The sequence below is a fragment of the Hemiscyllium ocellatum genome, chromosome 42 (genome assembly GCF_020745735.1).
Source record: "Hemiscyllium ocellatum isolate sHemOce1 chromosome 42, sHemOce1.pat.X.cur, whole genome shotgun sequence".
In the NCBI taxonomy this organism is placed as follows: domain Eukaryota; kingdom Metazoa; phylum Chordata; class Chondrichthyes; order Orectolobiformes; family Hemiscylliidae; genus Hemiscyllium; species Hemiscyllium ocellatum.
Genome location: NC_083442.1, coordinates 37,023,118 through 37,045,313, shown reverse-complemented (window position 1 = coordinate 37,045,313; position 22,196 = coordinate 37,023,118). Strand labels below are relative to the sequence as shown.

The 22,196-nt window shown below is 44.2% G+C and overlaps 1 protein-coding gene across 2 annotated transcripts in view; it reads right to left on the bottom strand.

The window, feature by feature from the left end:
• LOC132834679 (leucine-rich repeat-containing protein 49) overlaps positions 1–15,302 on the bottom strand; it is a 258,355-nt gene extending 243,053 nt beyond the window's left edge. For both annotated transcript variants that reach the window (XM_060853632.1, XM_060853633.1), the window contains exon 1: positions 15,154–15,302. In XM_060853632.1, the coding sequence (XP_060709615.1) occupies positions 15,154–15,195 (42 nt within the window). In that variant the 5' untranslated portion in view covers positions 15,196–15,302. The remainder of the gene's footprint in view (positions 1–15,153) is intronic.
• Positions 15,303–22,196: the final 6,894 nt, after the last annotated feature.

Sequence of the window (22,196 nt, the reverse complement as noted above, 5' to 3'; positions counted from 1 at the left end):
CAGGACTACCGTAGATGATTTTGATGACTTCATGTATGGAAGGACATAAACGCATCAGTGGAAATTCAGAAAAGATTGGCTTGTGAAGAAGGTTTGGACAGGCTTGGCTGGTACTGCTGGAGCTCAATGGAGTAAGAGTTTATTTGACTGAAACATATAAAATCCTGAGAAATCTTGACTAGGTAGATGCAAATAGGATGCTTCCTCTGATGGAAAATCTAGAACTAGGGTAAAAAATAGGGGAAGATTGAACAGCAAGAGAAAGCTTATGATAGTCACAAAAAACCTCAAAACTGCAGATAGCCTAGAGGTGTATTGAAAGTACATGGATCAAGTTTTTAAAAACGTGCATCAAAGAGAAGGTAGGAAAAAATATTTTCAAGCAACATAAAGGAAAACCCAAAGATTTACTACCAATACATAAAAATCAAAAGGACAGTAGAGGAAACAGTGGGACCTATCAAAGATGAAGAAGGGAACTTGTGTAATATGCAGAGGATATGGGAAGAATTTTAAAAGAATTTTTCATCTTCATATTCACAAAGGAAAGGGACAATGTGGACACAGTAATCCAAAAAACGTCAGTGTGAAATATTGGACAAAATGATCAATACCAGAGAGGAAGTGTTAGAAGAATTGAAATTCTTGAAAGTGTTTGTTGCCACAGCTAGATGGATTTTTTCTCAAGATTTGGCAGATGGTCAGGCAGGAAATAACAAATTGTCTGAGGATTATTTTTCAATCTTCACTAGATAAAAGGTGAGGTGTCAGAGGACTGGAGGAATGCAGTGGTTCTGTTGTTTAAAAATGGTACAAAGAAAATGCCAAATAATTATATGCCCGATAGTCTTACTTTGGTGGTGGATAAATTGTTAGAATTAATCCTGACAAACTGGCTAACTTCTGACTTGGAAAGGCGAATCAGAGATAGTCAGCATGCCTTTGTTAAGAGAGGGCCTTGCCTTAAATATTTGGATGAATTATTTGAGGAACTGACAAGGATGATTGAGGATAATGCAGTGAATATTGTCTACATGGATTTTAAATCAACTAGGCAAAAATTTGGAAACCAGAGTTAACCCTAGCCATAAAAATTTATCAATTTAGATAAATGCAAGGTGCTGCATTTTTGGAAAGCAAATCTTAGCAGGACTTCTACACTTAATGTTAAGTCCTAAGAAGTGTTGCTGAACAAAGAGACCTTGAAGTGCACATTCATAGCTCCTTGAAAGTGGAGTCACAAGTAGATAGGACAGTGAAGAAGGTGTTTGGTATGCTTTCCTTTATTGGTCAGAGTATTGAGTACAGAAGTTGAGAGGTCATGTTGCAGCTGTACAGGACATTGTTAGGCCACTGTTGGAATATTGTGTGCAATTCTGGTCTCCTTCCTATCGGAAAGATGTTGCGAAACTTGAAAGGGTTCAGAAAAGATTTACAAGGATATTGCCAGTGTTGGAGGATGTGAGCTATAGAGAGAGGTTAAATAGGCTAGGGCTGTTTTCCCTGGAGCGTTGGAGGCTGAGGGGTGACTTTATGGAGGTTTATAAAATCATGAGGGGTATGGATAGGATAAATAGACAAAGTCTCTCCTCTGGGGTGGAGGAGTCCAGAACTAAACTGCATAGGTTTAGGGTGAGAGGGGAAAGATAAAAAAGAGACGTAAGGGGCAAATGTTTCACGTAGAGGGTGAAATGTTTATGGAATGAGCTGCCAATGGAAGTGGTGCAGGTTGGTACAATTGCAACTTTTAAAAGCCATCTAGACGGGTATATGAATAGGAAGGTTTTGGAGGAATATGGACCAGGTGCTGGCAGGTGGAACTAGATTGGATTGGGATATCTGGTCGACATGGACGAGTTGGAGCATCTGTTTCAGTGTCGTCCATCTCTACAACTCTATAACAGGCACAATTGAGAAACTTGCAGATGACATAAACATTAGCCATGTAGTGGATAACAGAGTTTAGCTGTAAGCTCCAAAATGATACAGATGGATTGGTGGAGTGGGAAACTAGCAAATGTAGTTCGACTCTGATAAGTGTCAGGGAATGCATTTAGGCAGGTCAAACGGTAAAAGGGAATACATATTAACAAGGAATATACTGAGAAGTACATGAAGCAAAAAATCTTAAGCTAGCAGTACTGGTAGATAAGTCATAAAGCAGGCATATGGAATGCTTCATTGATCAAAGTATAGAATATAGAAGTAGGAATATAATGAAACGGTATAAGATACTGCAAGGCCACAACTGGAGTAGTGTGTGCAGTCTGGTCACTACATTACAAAAAGGACAAAATTACTCTGGACAGACTGCAGAGACAATTTACTAAAATGTTGCTAGGGCTGGAGATTGTAGCCAAGAGTAGAGATTGGAGAAGGTAGGATTGTCTTCCTTGGAACAGAGAAGACTGAAGGAAAACATGATTGAGATATACAAAACTGTGAGGGGGAGAGATAGGGTCGACAGGAGGAATCAGTTTCCTTGGTTCAGAGAGCTCAAAAACCAGAAGTCAAAGATTCAAACTCAGTCACTGAAGGATTAGAAGGGACGTGATGAAAAACCTTTTTACAACAAAAGTGGTAGGTGTCTGGAATTCGCTGCCTGATTTGGTAGTGGAGGCAGAGATTTTAACCTCCTTCAAAAAGTACTTGGATCAGCACCTTAAGTACTGTAAGCTACAGGACTATGAGCCCTCTGCAAAAAGATGGGATTAGAAAAGGCATCTAGATGTCTTTGGATTGACATGGACAAGATGTGTCAAATGTCCTCCTTTTTACTGCATTATTTCTATGTTTCTGTCGAAGTCGCACACTAAAATATCAAGGGTCACCCATTTAAAACAGAGATGAGGTAAAATGTTTTCTCAGAGGATTGTAAACCTTTGGAACAATGTCCCTGAAAAGCTGGGTCCTTGAAAATTTTCAAGGCCAAGATCAACAGATTCTTATAAAACAAAGGGATTGAAAGTTATCAAAGGTAGGCAGGAATGTAGATTTGAAATTGCAATCAGATCGGGTATTTTCGTATTGAATGTGGAGCAGGACTAAAGTAGCTGAATGGCCTACTCCTGCTCCCAATTCATACCTACAAACCTTTATCATGGAGAAAGTGGACAGTATTCCCAGAATAGTGTGGTTAAGATTCTATATTATTATTGTTTAATGTGGAAGAATGGTGTATAGCTTTAAGTTTGATTTATATTTCTATGCTTTGTGTTATGAGGAAGACACATTTCAAACATTGAGTTCAGAGTGCATCATTCACACATTTTCATGAGATGTTTAAACCCTTGCTGTGAACAGTTCACTGCACTTAAAACAACAGTAGAAAAACATTTCTGTTGTCTACCAACAGGAGTCCAGTAACAAAATCAGAATCATGCAGAAGGAGGGATACTGTACAGACTTGTTCAGAGAAAGGATCTGTAATAGAAGTGCTGTTAGTAGCAGACTCCAAAACAATCAGGTATGGGAAAGTAACCTTAAATTGCTTAGAAGAAAATTCCAAAAGCAGAAATCAGTGGAAGACATGCTTATCAGGAACCAATGTTCAATAATAAGTGGCATATGCTACCAGTTGTTCAAGGGTTTCAGAAAGAAAAATTAAATAAAGTTAACAGCATCAAGCGAGTGCATGAATTTGTTAACAAGAAACAGATTACAGCTATTCTGGCTAAATAAGAAATTTAACATGGAGACCTTTACTGAAGTCAGAGCATCTATAAAGGTTGTTGTTTAGGATAAAAGGTTGAATCTTTACTTTTAATATTCGTCATCAAACCATTTCAAACATTTTTTGCATGATATAACAGAGTTACCTTGCTTTTTCTTTTTATGTACAAATTGTTTATGGTCTTTTGTTAAAAGTACATCGACAGCCTCTTGTGAATATTCTTTGTGACTTACCACAAGAATAAAAAAATTGCTAAAATAAAATGAGCCAGATTTTGCTCTGCTTCCACAACTGCCAACAGCTGGGATCAAAACACTATAAGAACTCTCACTATAAATGAGAGCAGTAAACCTCTGAAAAATTGTGGCCCTGCACTGAAAAATTGGCAGTCTATCTGGATTCCTGGGTATTTTATTTTCTGCATGAGAAACATGCACAGAACAATACATCAACTTCAGATGCTGTGAAGATCAGCAGCAAGTTCAGAGGCTACATCCTGGCACGTATTCTGTTTGGAGAAAGTGAGGACTGCAGATGCTGGAGATGAGAGCTTAAAAATGTGTTGCTGGAAAAGCGCAGCAGGTCAGGCAGCATCAAAGAAACAGGACAATCAACATTTCGGGCATAAGCCCTTCTTCAGGAATGAGGAGGGTGTGCCAAGCAGGCTAAGATAAAAGGTAGGGAGGAGGGACTTGGGGGAGGGGCATTGGGAATATGATAAGTGGAAGGAGGTTAAGGTGAGGATGATAGGCCGGAGATGGGGTGAGGGAGGAGAGGTCGGGAAGAAGATTGCAGGTCAAGAAGGCGGTGCTGAGTCTGAGGGTTGGGACTGAGAAAAGGTGGGGGGAGGGGAAATGAGAAAGCTGGAGAAATCTGCATTTAGATACGTACTCTGTTTGGCATATTTTTCTCAATTCTTCTAATATATACTTTTGACAACTCAAATGAGTGTGTCTATGTGCCAGAGTTGGCAGCAAACTTTTCAACTTGACATGGCTGTGCACCACAACCAAAGTGTGTAATGTCCTAAAATTACTGCTTATTGATGATATCACATTGGCATCCCAGACTGAAGTTCACATGCAACAGCTTGCTGGTCAGTTTTCCAAGGCATACAAGTATATCAGACGATCAGCTTCAGAAAGACCGAAGGTACAGGCAGGATGTACAGGTTCCATGTTCCACCAACATCCTCAATGCAGAAATCAACAACTTTGTATATCCTGGATCAACAATAAACAGCTATAGACCGTTGATGTTGAAATCAGCATCAGATTGAAATGATAGTCGCAGCATTGACAAAAATAAATCAAGTATGGTCCAACAGCGAACTAACTGAAAATACAAAGCTCAGTGGGTAGCAGGTATAAGAATATTGAAATAGAAGCATAAGAGGCCTTTCAACCCGGAGATCCTGTTCCACCATTCCATGAAATCACTGCAGAATTTCTACTTCAACATTACCTTCCTGCACTATTCATACATGTTCTGATATTTTCAACATATACAAGTCTATTAATCTCAATTTTGAACATACTCAAAAACTGAGACAGTAAGGATCCCACTAACCTCCAAATCCAACACATCATCCTCTGACATTTCCACCACCTACAATCAGACCCCACCACTCTACCCCACTTCCACTCATCAGTTCTCTGGAGGGACCATTCACTCCACAACTCCCTCATTAACCCTACATTCCCCACCTGCTTCTCCACCACACATGGTACCTTTCCCAGAAAGCACAAGAGGTGCAACACCTGCCCCAAACACCTCCCCTCTCATCTCCATCCAAGGCTCCAAACAATCCTTCCAGATTTAAAGGTTTTCGTGAAGATCTGTAGCTCAGATTGTGGATGACGTTGTTGGTTAGCTCGTGGGGCTGCTGGATTATCATGCAGATGTTTCATTAGCATGCTGGTAAGATCATCAGTGCGACTTCTGTGTTATTCAGTCCCGCCTGGTTATTGTGTGGTCCAGTTTGTTGAGGTGAGTGTCACTTCTGGGTCTTCTCTGTAGTGGTTCGTACACTTAGTCTACGTGTTTGTTGATAGCCTTTTTGGTTGAAAAGCAGGCTTCCTAGAACTCTCTGGCATACCTTTGGTTGAGTTGTCCTAGAATGGTTACCCTAGAAGGGTCATGATTAATGATGCTCACAGCCACTTTCAATAATATGCACAGGAAGTTGCGCACCAAAAATCACAGTACCTGAACTCAACCAATGAACAATGGACTAAGACTCTGGAGAAAGCCATCACTGTTGTCCAACATAAAACCAGAACCAGGAAGAGACTTACACTGCTTGAGAAATTGGCTAAACTGACACAAACCAACAACAAAAGACAAACCAGGCACATGGATAAGGCATCTATCTAAAAGAATGCTCAATGTCATGGGGAAAGCTATGCTAACATGCGACTCAATTACAATCATGAAGACACTGACAGAACTGACTTCCTGGCTGCCCTTGAAGCAACACCAACTAACTTAGAGGAGACACAGCAGACAATCTGACAAACCATAGACCCCACACTAACCCAGAGAAACACCCTCAGTGCACCAGAAAGGAAAGCATTAAAAGGACTCAAGGAGGACATAAAAAAGGCGGCAAAGGTGTATGACCATTATAATGAACAGACAAGAATACACTGAGACACTGCTGGACAATATCAACACCTACCAACAGATGGAGACTGACCCAATAGTCAATATGATTACATACACCGCTGAACAAATTGAAACAAATGGGACAGATAACCAAAACTGACTACCTCAGAATGATACCAGGAGGCTGCAACACCCCCCACTTTTACAAACTCCTGAAAGTACATAAACTCAAACCCAAAATCTCGTTACCAGGCACACCAACGCACAAACTGGCCAAGGAATTGCAACAAAGTCTGAAACACCTTGTCAGTGGTCAACCCACCCCATTCATTCGACCCAAGAATTCCTCAACAGCCTCACGAACACTAAAATTAATGAGGGTGAAATTGTAGTTTCATTGGATGTCACGGCACTCCATTTTCACCTCTACTGACATATCACTAGTCAAGAAAACAATTGTCAAGTGACAATGACTCCTAGCAACTCCATCAGCAGAAACAACATGCTCAAGCTACTAGACTTATGCCTCACCACCCACTTTGTCTTCATTTCAACAAGTCAACAGCACACCGATGGGCTCTTCCTCCTCAGGACTAATAGCAGAAGCAGTCATGCAAAGTCTTGAAAACACAGCTCTTCCCCTGATCATTTGTCATCAAACATACAAGACTGGAGGAGATTTACCACCTCATTAACAGTACACTCGCCGGCATCACGTTTACCAGGGTTGAAGACAACAACAACAAACTCCCATCTCTAGATGTCAAGGTAGAACAGAGGATTCACAACCAAAAGTATACAGGAAACCCACCCAGACCAGATCCTGAACTACAATAGCAGCCACCCCAACCATAAATGAAGCTGTGTCAGGACAGTATTCAAAAGAGCCGTGACACACTGCAACACAACAGAACTGCACAAGGATCAAGAAAAACACTTCCACAAAGTCTCTGCTAACAATAGATACTCCACCAGCTTCGCCCGCCGATATCTGTCCAACAAACAATGCCAAGGTAGCACTGTATCTACCACCCTACCCTGTGTGAAGAACATATCAGAATTAACTACCAGGCTGTTACAACCACTGGGTATTGTGATAGTATACCAACCAACAGCCATACTACAACTAATTACCAGGACTAAAGATCTCATACCCACAACATGTAGGACCAACATGGCACACAAAATCCCTTGCAACAACTGTAACAAGCACTACATCAGACAAACAGGAAGAAAACTAGCCATCCCACTTCAAAAACACCAAGTGACAACTAAACTACATGGTCCACTCTCCCTCATGTCCAGGCACACAGACCAAGAGGGCCATCAATTCAACTATGACAAAGTAACCATTCTAGGACAAATCAACCAGAGACACGCCAGAGAGTTCTTGAAAGCCTGGTTTCAACCAAAAAGGCCATCAACAAACACACAAACTCAGTCTACAAACCGCTCCAGAGAAGACCCGGAATTGGCATTCATCCCTGACAGACTAGACCATATAAAATCAAAGCCAACAAAACAACAGCACTTCTCAGAAGTCGCACTGGTGATGTTACCAGCAGGGTAAGGCCATAAGAAATAGGAGTGGCCCTTTAAGTCCACTCCACCATTTAATCATGGCTGAAGGGCATTTTAACACCACTTACCTGCACTCTTCCCCCATCCCTTAATTCTTTGTGAGATTGAGAATGTATCAATCTCTGCCTTGAAGACATTTAACATCCCGGCCTCCACTGCGCTCCATGGCAGTGAATTCCACAGGCCCACCATTCTCTGACTGAAGACATGTCTCCTCACTTCCATTCTAAATTGACCCCCTCTAATTCTAAGGCTGTGCCCACGAGTCCTAGTATCCCCGCCGGATGGAAACAATTTCCCAGCATCCACCCTTTCTAAGCCTTGTATTATCTTGTAAGTTTCTATTAGATCTCCCCTCAACCTTCTGAGCTCTAACAAATACAATCCTAAGATCCTCAGCCATTCATCGTATGTTAAGCCTACCATTCCAGGGATCATCCAAGTGAATCTCCGCTGTACATACTCCAGTGCCAGTCTATTCTTCCTGAGGTGTGGGACTCAAAACTAGACAGTTTTCAAAATGGGGCCTAATCAGAGCTTTATAAAGTCTTAGCAGCACTTCACTGCTTTTACATTCTAACCCTCCTGAAATAAATGACAACATTACATTTGCTTTCTTAACCATGGACTCAACATGTAAGTCAACCTTTAGAGAATCCTGTACTCACACTCCCAGATCCCTTTGTACTTTGGCTTTATGAATTTTCTCACCGTTTATAAAATAGTCCTTGCTGGTGTTCTTTTTTTCAAAACATCTGCATGATAACCTAGCAGCTTAGCGAGCTAACCAACTACCTAATCCTTCCAGATCTGGCAGAGGTTCACCTGCACTTCAACCAACATGATCGATTGCTCCTGATGTGGTCTCCTCTTTTTCAGGGAGAAGCCCCCTTCTCCTTATTTGCATCCCCATTAGCCTACTACTTATTCTGAGACAGTGTCCCCTGGTTCTAGAACCACACAGACAAGGGAAACATTATCAAGACGAATAATGGGCATCTTCTAGCCAAAGAGTACCAAATATGAAAGTACAGCAGCATACAGGAATTCCCAGCATTCTTGTCCTCTTCAGCTGGTAGTGACGCTGTTGATTGGGTCATGTGAACAGGATGGATGATGGCTTCATCATAAAAAATATGTTCTACGTCTAGCTTGCTACTGGAGAGAAATTAATTGACCTCACCTGCAATGCAAGAACTTTGTATGGAAGACCTGATGCTTGCCAAGATCAGAGTCAGCAGAAGGGAAATTCTAGGTGGAATCAATGTTCTTGGAGACAAGCAGAGGACAAAATGGCCAGATGGCAGGAAAGAGAGCCTGCCAGAAGAAAAAGACATAAGTAAATCTCAGGCAATGCTTTGCGTCTGTGCCAGCTCTGAATGGGATGGCCACTCTGAATCAACTTCTACAGCCACAACAAATGATGTCAAGTCCAGAAATGAAATACATTCCAGGGACAGTTCATCACGTGAGGCAGGTAAGGAGGTTCTGATTCAGGAGTGGAGGAGCCTCAGCCCTTGACTTTATCCAACAAGTATGAGATTTCTGCTCCCTGGATGAGGTAAAGGGCTGTGGATAGGATGAGCCAGCTGACCACGGCACCATGGTGCAGAAGGCCATTCAAGATGGGGGGAGCAAAAAGACAAGTCGTTATTATAGGGGATTCTATAATTAGGGGGACAGATAGTATCTTTTGTGAGCCAGATTGGGAGTCCCACATGGTGTGTTGCCTGCCCGGTGCCAGGATGCAGGACATCGAGGGTCATAATCTCTGAATTACTGCCCGAGTGACATGCTAATTGGCATGGGGATAAGAAAATTAGGGAAGTAAACATGTGGCTAAGAGATTGATGTGGGAAAGAGGGATTCCATTTCATGGGATATTGGCATCAGCTTTCGAACGGGGGTGATCTGTACCGATGGGATGGCCTCCACCAGAACCGATCTGGAACCAGTGTTCTAGCGAAAAGGATAAATAGGGTGGTCACTTGGACTTTAAACTTGAGTCGGGGGAAGGGAAGGGGAAAGCGACAGCGAGTATGGAGTCAAGTAGAAAGATAAGCAGCAGGTTAGCATGTGTGCAGGGTTTAAGTTCAAGACAGACTAGGAACAAAGCAAAAAAGGAACGATAATTTAGGACATATTACAAGAGATGTTGGAAATCATTAAGTCAAGAAAGTTAGCATTAAGGCACTTTACCTGAATGCTCATAGTATTTGTAACAAAGTAGATGAATTAACAGCACAAATCATCGTGAATGATTATGATGTGGTAGCATCACAGAGATGTAGTTGCAGGGGGTTCAAGACTGACAGTTAAATATCCAAGGATTTACAACTTATCGAAAAGACAGGGAGGTGGGCAGAGGGGGATTGTTAGTTAAGAATGAAATTAAATCTATGGCACTGAATGACATAGGATCAGAGGATGTGGAGTCTAAGTGGGTGGAGTTGAGGAACCACAAAGGCAAAAAAAGTTATGTACAGACCTCCTAACAGTGGTCAGGACCAGGGACACAAGATGTACCAGGAAATAGATAGGGCATGTCAGAAAGGCACGGTCCCGGTGATTATGGGAGACTTGAATATGCAGGTGTACTGGGTGAATTATGTTGCAGGTGGATCAAAAGAAAGGGAATTCATGGAATGCTTTTTGGAACAGGTTGTGATAGACCCCACAAGGGGGGTCTTACTGCTACATAATGAGCCAGACATTATAAAACAGCTTAAAGTAAAGGAACACTTAGGAGGCAGCAATCATAATTTGATAGAGTTCGGTCTACAGTTTGAAAGAGAGAATGCAAAATCGGATGTAATGGTGTGACAGTTAAGTAAAGGTATTTACAGGGGCATGAGAGAGGAACTGATGAAAATCGACTGGAAGCACAGCCTAGCGGTGAAGGCAGTAGAGCTACAATGGCAGGAGTTTCTGGGTGTAACTGAGGACACAGCATAGAGATTCATCCCAAAGAAATTCATTGCCACAGAGCACAGTGGAGATCGGGATGTTAAATGTCTTCAAGGCAAAGATTGATAAATTCTTGATCTTGCAAGGCATTAAGGGCTACTGGGAGAGTGCGGGTAAGTAGAGTTGAAATGCCCATCAGCTATGATTAAAGGGCGGAGCAGACTTGATGGGCTGAATGGCCTTACTTCCACTCCTATGTCTTATGATGTCCCAAGATGGAAGATGGTAACAGGATGTTGGTTGGTACATACAAATGAACAGAGATGCGGTAAAGAACATGGTGAATCTGGGAGGAATGTTCTTCAGAGTCAGTGCAGAATCTATGGCCTCTTTCTGCACAGTAGGGATTCGAGCTCAAGCCTGGATATTGTCCAGGTTTCATTTGTGAATTTTGATGATCATTCTGCAACCATCATGACTTTTCTCAAGTCTAATTTTATTATGTAGGGACGTTCATCAAATGAAACTGTTGAAGATGGTCGAGCCTAAAACACTATCCTGAGGAACACCTGCAGAGATCAGCAAAGCATGTATTTTAATGGAGTGGAGTAAATCTGGAAAGAGCTGAAGACAGGCATCCCATCATGCTGTGAAGGAAACGTACAAGACTGGGAAACACCAAAACTGGTTTGATGAGAATGACCACTCATCCAAGACCTCACTGACAGGAAACGGAAAGCTTTTCCATGGCTGGAAAAGCAATATCACCATGAGGCAAAGACGACAATTCAAACAGCAATGGAGTAGTAATAAAGAAGAACTATGGAAATCAAGAACCAAATGGTGGAGTGGGAAAACTAAGGAACTCATTGCTGATAAGTATGACACCCAGTGCTTCTTCAGTGACACCAAGGCAATATACAGACCCAAAACTGGTGCAGAACAAGAATGGAACCCTTTTGAGAGACAGAAAAAGCATCATCCTTCAATGGAGACAATACTTCAAAAGAACTCGCAAACCATGACACAATCATCACTGAGCATACGTTTGAAGAAATCCCTTACTTCCCCATCAAAGATTTTCTTGGACTCCCACCTAGTGTAGCAGAAGTTGAAACTGCCATCAGATACATGAAGAACAGAAAAGCTGCAGGAGTAGACTGCATTCCAGTACAGATTTTCAAAGTTGGAGGAGCAAAAATCACCCACTATCTCCATCAACTGTTCCTGAAAAATGTGGGACAAAAGAAGAAATCTATGCCAATCTCAGACATGCTACCATCACCAATGTCTTCAAGGAAGAAAACAAAATGGGAACTACCAAGGAATCTCCCTGCTCTCCATCATTGGAATATTGCTGCCCAAATCCTCGGTCAGTGCTTTTTCCCAGATCATTGACAACACTCTTCCTGAAAGCAAGCGTGGCTTCCAACCAAACTGTGGAACTATAGACATGATTTTCACTGTTCAGCAACTCCTAGAGAAATGTCACTCTACACCATCTCCAAGACTTTTGACTCAGTCAGACCGGTTGTCGAGCAAATTTTATCAACATCTTTCATCTCCTCCACGAAAAGTTATCAGTGACAATCCCCACCAACTGAAATATGACAGGATCCTTTTGGGGTCATGACAAGGGTCATGCAGGGGTGGCTTATCACCCCATCTTTTCCTCCATCTTCATTGACACCATTCTTTACCTTGTTCTTCCAAGCATCCCAGTGGCATGGACATTGAAAAGCTTTCTGCTCATCCTGTAGCCAATCTCAATCAGTTGAAATTCAACACTGATCTCACTTGTGAAACTTCAGTATGTGGATGACAATATCATCTCTGCTCTCTCAGAACAGAATCTTCAAGCCTTGCTTAATGCCTTCACAGGAGCATATAGGAGAACTGGCCTCAGCCTCAAGATGACAAATATTTACAAACCCATCCAGGTCAACTTCCAGTCCATCTCTCCATTAAGGTCAACGAAGAAATCCTGCCAAATATGGAACGTTTCCTTTACCTAGAAAGCTACCACTCACTTAAGCCGGACTTTGGATGTGATGTTGAATCCCCACCTTCAGAAGCCCAAGGATGAAAGTCTTTGATGACTGTGACTTCTGTGTTGACACTAAGAACCTTGTGAGTGAGACAATCATTCTTCCAACTCTTCTATGTGTCTCAAAAACTTGGACTACATATAGACCCCACATCAAAACCCTTGAAAAGTACCGCCAACACAATTTGAGATAGATTCTCTGCATCAGCTGAGAAGACAGGTATACTAACATCACTATCCTTTAACTTGCTAACAGTACCACCATCAAGGCCATGATCATCCAATTCTGTTGGGCCAGCACATGCTTTTGATGCTCGAGTTCTAACTGCCAAAGCAAATCTTCTTCAAAGTTTGGGAGAAGATTTGTAGCTCGGGTGCTCGTTGTTGTGGTTCTGTTCGCCGAGCTGGGAGTTTGTGTTGCAAACGTTCGTCCCCTTTCTAGGTGACATCCTCAGTGCTTGGGAGCCTCCTGGGAAGCACTTCTGTGATGTTTCCTCCGGCTTTTATAATGGCTTGTCTCTGCTGCTTCCGGTAGTCAGTTCTTGCTGTCCGCTGCAGTGGCCGGTATCTTATCCCATTCAAGGAAGGCATTCGAATGACAGGAGGATAAAGGAAGTGTTTCAAAGACTCCTCCAATGATTCTCCTAAGAAATCAATGTTGTCAACACATGGGAGACTCTTGCTCAAAAGGAAACCAACTTGGAGGAAACTCTTATGGGAAGGGGCACAATTCTTCAAGAACACCCACTAGCAAGAATTAGTATGGAAAAGGAATGCCAATGGTGTCAAGCGAAGGATGACTTCCATCTTCGAGAAACACCTGCAAAACATTGGATAGAAATGTAGCTCTAGGATCAAGTCTTTCAGGCATATAAGGATCCACAGAATCCCTAAGCAGTGAGAGGGAATTTCCTTGATGGACAAATATACTTATTGGTGAGTATTCACTGATAATTTGAGGCTGAGTACCAGACTTCCACCAGACAACAGTACATGCAAAATTCTCTTGGTTCATTTCTCTCACGTAGCTCAAAGTCCAAAGCAGATGACCTGTGATTTTCCATCTTGAACTCCATCTGCCAGTTTTGCCCTCACAAATTTATTAATCTCTGTTACTTCCAACTTTGACGAGGTAACTGCATGGTTTGGAGTCTCAACCGAAGGTTACCATCTGTCAATGTACAAAGGAACTTTGATTATTCGAACCTTATCGAATGTTCAGATAATCGAATGCCAGATAACACAGTTTATCCAAGCATTGGGGCCTTGCGATTTTGTTCTAATAATCCGAAATTCGGATAATCGACATTTCTCAAAACAGCACTCCCTCAGCACCGACCCTCCGACCGTGCGGCGCTCCCTCAGCGCCGACCCTCCGACCGTGCGGCGCTCCCTCAGCGCCGACCCTCCGACAGTGCGGCGCTCCCTCAGCACCGACCCTCCGACAGTGCGGCGCTCCCTCAGCACCGACCCTCCGACAGTGCGGCGCTCCCTCAGCACCGACCCTCCGACAGTGCGGCGCTCCCTCAGCACCGACCCTCCGACAGTGCGGCGCTCCCTCAGCACCGACCCTCCGACAGTGCGGCGCTCCCTCAGCACCGACCCTCCGACAGTGCGGCGCTCCCTCAGCACCGACCCTCCGACAGTGCGGCGCTCCCTCAGCACCGACCCTCCGACAGTGCGGCGCTCCCTCAGCACCGACCCTCTCCCAGTGTCTACTCCCTCAGCACTGACCCTCCGACAGTGCCCACTCCCTCAGCACCGACCCTCCGACAGTGCGGCACTCCCTCAGCACCGACCCTCCGACAGTGCGGCACTCCCTCAGCACCAACCCTCCGACAGTGCGGCACTCCCTCAGCACCGACCCTCCGACAGTGCGGCACTCCCTCAGCACCGACCCTCCGACAGTGCGGCACTCCCTCAGCACCGACCCTCCGACAGTGCGGCACTCCCTCAGCACCGACCCTCCGACAGTGCGGCACTCCCTCAGCACCGACCCTCCGACAGTGCGGCACTCCCTCAGCACCGACCCTCCGACAGTGCGGCGCTCCCTCAGCACTAACCCTCTCCCAGTGTCTACTCCCTCAGCGCCGACCCTCCGACAGTGCGGCGCTCCCTCAGCGCTGACCCTCCGACCGTGCGGCGCTCCCTCAGCACCGACCCTCCGACAGTGCGGCGCTCCCTCAGCACCGACCCTCCGACCGTGCGGCGCTCCCTCAGCACCGACCCTCCGACCGTGCGGCGCTCCCTCAGCGCTGACCTCTGACCTGAAACCTGGGCTCGTCCTGAACCCGCTAAGCGTCGCGCTCCGTTTCCATGGTTACTGTGTGGTACTCACCGGGTTGCCGAGCAGCCGAGCTCGGTACTTACTGGGGAGCATCACCCCTTCGACCTTTGCTGTCTCGGCCTTTCCTTCAGACACTCGCCCTCCGTCTTTCTCTCCTTTCCCCGTTACAATTGTCCGTTCTCAAGACGACTCCCTCGCCCGTGGTCCTGACAACAGCCTCTTCCGGTGCTGGCGGTGCCCACACATTACCTTCCCCCAACAACCAGAGCCGCCTCTGCCATATCCTCCCCCCCCGCGTCCCCAGCAAACGTTGATACACCCAAAAACTGTATTGCCTGCAGTATTGAAAGTCTTGTGATTTGATCAATGGTAATCATTTATTATGCAAAATACAGAACTCAAAATCTCAATGGTAAGATGTCTCAACGGAATCCCACTCACGGTCTTTGTTCTCTTACATTCTGGTATTAAGTAAGAATGTAATATTGTGAGAGATTTTACAATCAAATTGTAGGATTGATTTCACTGTTTGGTAAACAAATAGTGACGGGCGAACAACGCACCACAAAGGAGCAGAATTCCTTATTTGTCCTCCAACTCCGTTTTGATTAGTTCATGCCAATTCTCCTTCTCTCGATGCCCCTTTACATGTAAATTGATAATTGATTCAGAAAACAGGTGATTTATGGAGTTATACAGCACTGAAACAACTCCTTTGGTACCACTTGTTCACGTCGACTAGATCTGATCGAATCCCATTTGCCAGTATTTGGTCCACATCCCTCTAAGACCATCCTATTCAAGTAACCATCCAAAAGCTGTTTAAATGATGTAATTGTGCCAGCCTCTACCACTTCCTCTGCCAGCTTGTTCCTCACATGCATCACTCTCTGCATGAATCGGTTGCCCCTTAGGTCCCTTTTAAGATTTTCCCCTCATACCCTCCAGTTTTGGACTCTCCTACCCTGAGGAAAAGACCTTGGCTATTCATCCTATCCATGCCTCTCATAATTTTATAAACCTGTACAAGGTCATCCCTCAGCCTTCGATGCTCCAGGAAAAAAAGCGCCAGCCTATTCAGCCTCTTGCTGTCGGAAGCGGCAGATTCAAACCACTATAAATGCCGGAAGAATCAGCACAGAAGTGCTTCACAGGAGGCTCCCAAGCACTGAAGATGTCACCTAGAAAAGGGACGAAACGTTGACAACAAAAACTCCCAACTCGGCATATTCAGCCTCTCCCCTAAGCTCAAGTCCTCCAATCTCAGCAACATCCTTCCAAACTTTTCCTAACCCTTTCAAGCTTAACAACGTCCTTTCTATAATAGGGAGACCAGAATGATGAGTTTATCAGCTAAATATGATTAGATTAGATTAATTACAGTGTGGAAACAGGCCCTTCGGCCCAACAAGTCCACACCAACCCACCCAGACCCATTCCCCTACATTTATCCCTGCACCTAACACTACGGGCAATTTAGCGTGGCCAATTCACCTAACCTGCACATTTTTGGACTGTGGGAGGAAACTGGAGGAAACCCACGCAGACATAGGGAGAATGTGCAAACTCCACACAGTCAGTCGCCTGAGGTGGGAACTGAACCCGGGTCTCTGGCACTGTATGGATAGATAGAGTGGACAAATAGGACTTTCCTCCAAATGCTGAAGATTTTTCAATGTAAGTATAAGAAGACCAAATCATAGGTAGCATTTCGGTATGGCTTCACCAATATCAAATATAGCTGTGGTGAAACCCACCCTATTGTTATGCTCCATTCCCCCTTGCAATAAATGCCAATGTTCTGTTTTCCTAATCATCTCAGCCCATGAACAATGCTACAGGTGCTCCTCAGGGTGGGCATTATGATACTGTTGTGAACATGCCAAAGACCATTCACAACCTGAGAAAATTAGACACCACTTTTTTTATACCACTTTGACAGATAACTTTAAATGAACTTGGTCAGGCATAGTATAAGAGACCTCTGGAGCAGTGGGGATCAATACCTAGGCTTCCTGGTCCAGAGGCAGGGACATTATCATTGTACCTGAAAATCTAATTTGAGCTCAGAAAAAATGAGAGGCAATCTGGCTCAATTACTTAGGGTTCTTGACAGTACTTGACAGCAGTGATGCTGGCAGGAAGATCCCCCTCATGGGAAAGTTGACAATAAGTGAATAGTTTAAAACTGAGCTGTCTGCCGTTAAGATGGAGAAGGGGAAGAATTTCTTCTCTCAGAAGAATGGAAAACTTTGGAATGCTTTTACACAAGGAGCAGTGGAGCCTGAGTGAGACATTTTAATCTACAATAATTATGAAGGAGCAGGAAATTCAGATCAACAAGAAGCTGAATGAATGGTGCAGCAGATTCAAATGGTTGGATAGCCCACTCCTATTTCTTTTGCTTTTTAGCTCAATCAATGGAGAGCTTTCTCTAAGTTGTAATATATTTATGTAATGGCAACGACTCACACTTCCTTTCTGGAATTCAGCTCTTTTGACAATGTTTAGAACCAGACTTTAATGGAAATAGCTCGAGAAACTCAGCTGGTTTGGTAGAATATGTGGAGAGAAAACAAAGTGAATGTTTCAGAGCCAGTGACCCTTCTTCAGAACTGACTGCAGCTAGAAAAAGCTTAGATTGTATGCTGAAGATGGAGGTGGGTGAGGAAAGAGTAAAGAATAAGTGGAGATGGTGATTTCCTTGCAGGCTGCAAGGAACATGTTAGGCGAGGGACAAGTCCTGCAGGTGGTTTATAAACCACATCAGAGAGTGCAGTCACGGAGCTGAGCAGGTCCATGGTTGGGTTGACAAGATGGAGTAGGGAAAGAAGGAAAGAGAGAGACATGGAGAAAGAATGTTAGGAGGAAATCAATTTGAGTTCAGGAGGATCATTTCAAAGGCTAACAATTAGACCAATGTCATCTTTTCCTTTCGGGATAAATCATTAAAAGATTAGATTAGATTACTTACAGTGTGGAAACAGGCCCTTCAGCCCAACAAGTCCACACCGACCCTCCAAAGAGCAACCCACCCAGACCCATTCCCCTACATTTACCCCCTCGCCTAACACTACAGGCAATTTAGCATGGCCAATTTACCCAACCTGCACATCTTTGGACTGTGGGAGGAAACTGGAGCACCTGGAGGAAACCCACGCAGACACAGAGAGAATGTGCAAACTCCACATAGATAGTTGCCTGAGGCAGGAATTGAACCCAGGTCTCTGGCGCTGTGAAGCAGCAGTGCTAACCACTGTGCCACCATGCCACCCCAAAGGCTCTGATGTAATCCTGACTGACCATCTGGTAACATTTTAAAATAAAATAGCTGATGATTTCAGCACCTTAGCCACTTCTACAAGTGATAAAGTTGGACAGGAAGTGAATCCAAAGTGTCTTTACAAGACCTCAGATATCAGACTAGCAGCTCTGGGATCCAGTCCAGCTCAGAGAGATGGGACTGAAGTGTTCCTGTCTGGACATGTTCTGTGAAATGAGAGCAAATTGACTACAAGAATGTACAGACTAAGATCAGAAAAGCTTCATGTTCAATATGAACACAGTGAGTGGAAGGATCCTGAGAATGGGTAACACTTACAGGTGGGTCACAGGGCAGTATCAACCGGCCTTTGAAATCTGGAATCAGGAACCCAATTCACGTTAAGTGACTCATCCCAGCTCTATCCAGTCCCACGCACATGACTGCGTCGAGTGGATAATTTAGAATGGAGATATATATCATAAAGAGGCAGCCCTGCAGCTTCACAAGGGCAGCACTTGAGGAATTCACTCACAATGAATGGAGCTGATTTCGTAATAATACTCAAACTCTGAAACCATAAAGGGTGACACCAGCACAATTTCTGAGTGAGGCACTTTCTCTGATGGAGGAAGTGAGGTCTGCAGATGCTGGAGATCAGAGCTGAAAATGTGTTGCTGGAAAAGCGCAGCAGGTCAGGCAGCATCCAAGGAACAGGAAATTCGACGTTTCGGGCATAAGCCCTTCATCAGGATTCCTGATGAAGGGCTTATGCCTGAAACATCGAATTTCCTGTTCCTTGGATGCTGCCTGACCTGCTGCGCTTTTCCAGCAACACATTTTCACCACTTTCTCTGATGGGTCAGATATTTCAAATGTCCTCAGCAAGAATAGTCACCAGGTGTTCCAGAAATGCAAGCACAGCATGATTAATGATAGCTGGGTGGCTTCTATTTGTTCTTATCTTTACTATAGAGAATAAGAAAATGAACCAGGGACAGTTTAAAAAAAAAGAGTGAATCCTTAGAAGCATATAAAGGCAGTAAGAGTATACTTAAGAGGGAAATCAGAATGGCAAAAAAGGGACATGAGATAGCTTTGGCAAATAGAATTATTGAGAATCCAAAGGGTTTTTACAAATACATTAAGGACAAAAGGGTAACTAGGGAGTGAATAGGGCCCCTCAAAGATCAGCAAGGCGACCTTTGTGTAGAGCCACAGGAGATGGGGGAGATACTAAACGAGTTGTTGTGGTTCTGTTCGCCGAGCTGGGAATTTGTGTTGCAGACATTTCGTCCCCTGTCTAGGTGACATCCTCAATACTTGAGAGCCTCCTGTGAAGCGCTTCTGTGATGTTTCCTCCGGCATTTATAGTGATTTGTACCTGCCGCTTCCGGTTGTCAGTTCCAGCTGTCCGCTGCAGTGGCCAATATATTGGGTCCAGGTCGATGTGCTTCTTGATTGAATCTGTGGATGAGTGCCATGCCTCTAGGAATTCCCGGGCTGTTCTCTCAGAAAAGGACATGGAAGGTATAGAATGTCGGGAAATAGATGGTGATATCTTGAAAAATGTCCATATTACAGAGGAGGAAGTGCTCGATATCTTGAAATATATAAAAGTGGATAAATCCCCAGCAACTGATCAGGTGTACCCTAGAACTCTGTCGGGAGCTAGGGAAGTGATTGCTGGGCCCCTTGCTATTTGCATCATTGATAGTCACAGGTGGGGTGCCAGAAGACTGGAGGTTGGCTAATGTGGTGCCCCAATAAAGAAGGGTGGTAACGACAAGCCAGTAAACTATAGACCAGTGAGCCTGACCTCGGTGGTGAGCAAGTTGTTGGAGGGAATCCTGAAGGACTGGATGTACCTGTATTTGGAAAGACAAGAACTGATTAGGGATAGTCAACATGGTTTTGTGTGTGGGAAAGCATGTCTCACAAACTTGATTGAGTTTTTTGAAGAAGTAACAAAGAGGATTGATGAGAGCAGAGGGATAGATGTGATGTATGGACTTCAGTAAGGCGTTCAACAAGGATCGCCAAAGGAGACTGGTTAGCAAGGTTAGATGTCATGGAACACAGGGAGAACTAGCCATTTGGATACAGGACTGGCTCAAAGGTAGAAGACAGAGGGTGGTGGTGAGGGTTGTTTTTGAAACTGGAGACCCGTGACCAGTGAAATACCCCAAGGATCGGTGCTGGATCCACTACTTTTTGTCATTTAATTAAATAATTTGGATGTGAACATATGAGGCATACTTAATAAGTTTGCAGATGACACCAAAATTGGAGGTCCAATGGAAAGCAAAGATAATTACCTCAGATTACAACGAGATCTTTATCGGATGGGCCAATGGGCTGAGAAATGGCAGATGGAGTTTAATTCAGATAAATGCGAGGTGCTGCATTTTGGGAAAGCAAATCTTAGCAGGACTTATACTCTTAATGTTAAGGTCCTAGGGAGTATTGCTGAACAAAGAAACCTTGGAGTGCAGGTTCATAGCTCCTTGAAAGTGGAGTCGCAGGTAGATAGGATAGTGAAGAAGGCGTTTAGTATGCTTTCCTTTATTGATCAGCGTATTGAGTACAGGAGTTGGGAGGTCATGTTGTGGTTGTACAGGACATTGATAGGCCACTTTTGGAATATTGTGTGCAATTCTAGTCTTCTTCCTATCAGAAAGATGTTGCGAAACTTGAAAGAGTTCAGAAAAGATTTGCAAGGATATTGCCAAGATTGGAGGATTTGAGTTACAGGGAGAGGTTGAACAGGCTGGGGCTGTTATCCCTGGAGCGTCGGAGGCTGAGGGGTGACCTCATAGAGGTTTATAAAATCAAGAGGAGCATGGATAGGATAAATAGACAAAGTCTTTTCCCTGGGGTGGGGGAGTCCAGAACTAGAGAGCATAGGTTTAGGGTGAGAGGAGAAAGATATAAAAGAGACCTAAGGTGCAACTTTTCCACGCAGAGGGTGGTACGTGTTTGGAATGAGCCATCAGAGGAAGTGGTGGCGGCTAGTACAGTGGCAAAATTTAAAAGGCATCTGGATGGTTACATGCATAAGAAGGGATTGGAAGGATATGGGCCAGGTGCTGGCAGATGGGACTAGACTGGGTTGGGATATCTGGTCGGCACGGACAAGTTGGACTGATGGGTCTGTTTCCATGCTGAACATCTCTATGACTGTGACTTTACCCATCACCAAACATGTCCCTGATCCATGCAAACCACCAACCAAATATCACCCATATTGTGATTCTTCCGCGTCTCTGAAGATATGTGTTTTACAGGGATACAGGGCAAAAGTGTCTCTCCTAACCAAAGACTCATCCAACACCCAAGTCACCAGGAGTCACACATAAATTTCAGTTAGCTATTTAATAGATGTTGAACTTCATTAATTATCCTCTCTGGACCCATCCTCTCTGACCCTCACCCTCACTCCATGACAACTCCGGACCATAGACCTCATTTCCTGATTCTCTCTCTCTCTCTCTCCCCACCTCCCTCCAGACTCTGACCTTTCTCTCTCGCTTTATCCAGTCAGTGACCCTCTTTCTCTCTCTTTCCCCATTCTGGGCACTGATCCCCATCTCTCTCTCTCTCCGAACAGTGACTCCAATCTCTCTCTTTCTCCTGTCACTGGTTCCCATCTCTCTCTTTCTCCAGGCACTGATCTCCATCTCTCTCTCTCTCTCCGAATAGTGATCCCCATCTCTCTCTTTCTCCGGGCACTGACCCTCATCTCTCTCTTTCTCCAGGCACTGATCCCCATCGCCCTCCCTTTCTCTGAACAGTGATCCACACCTGTCTTTCCGCGGACACTGAACCCCAC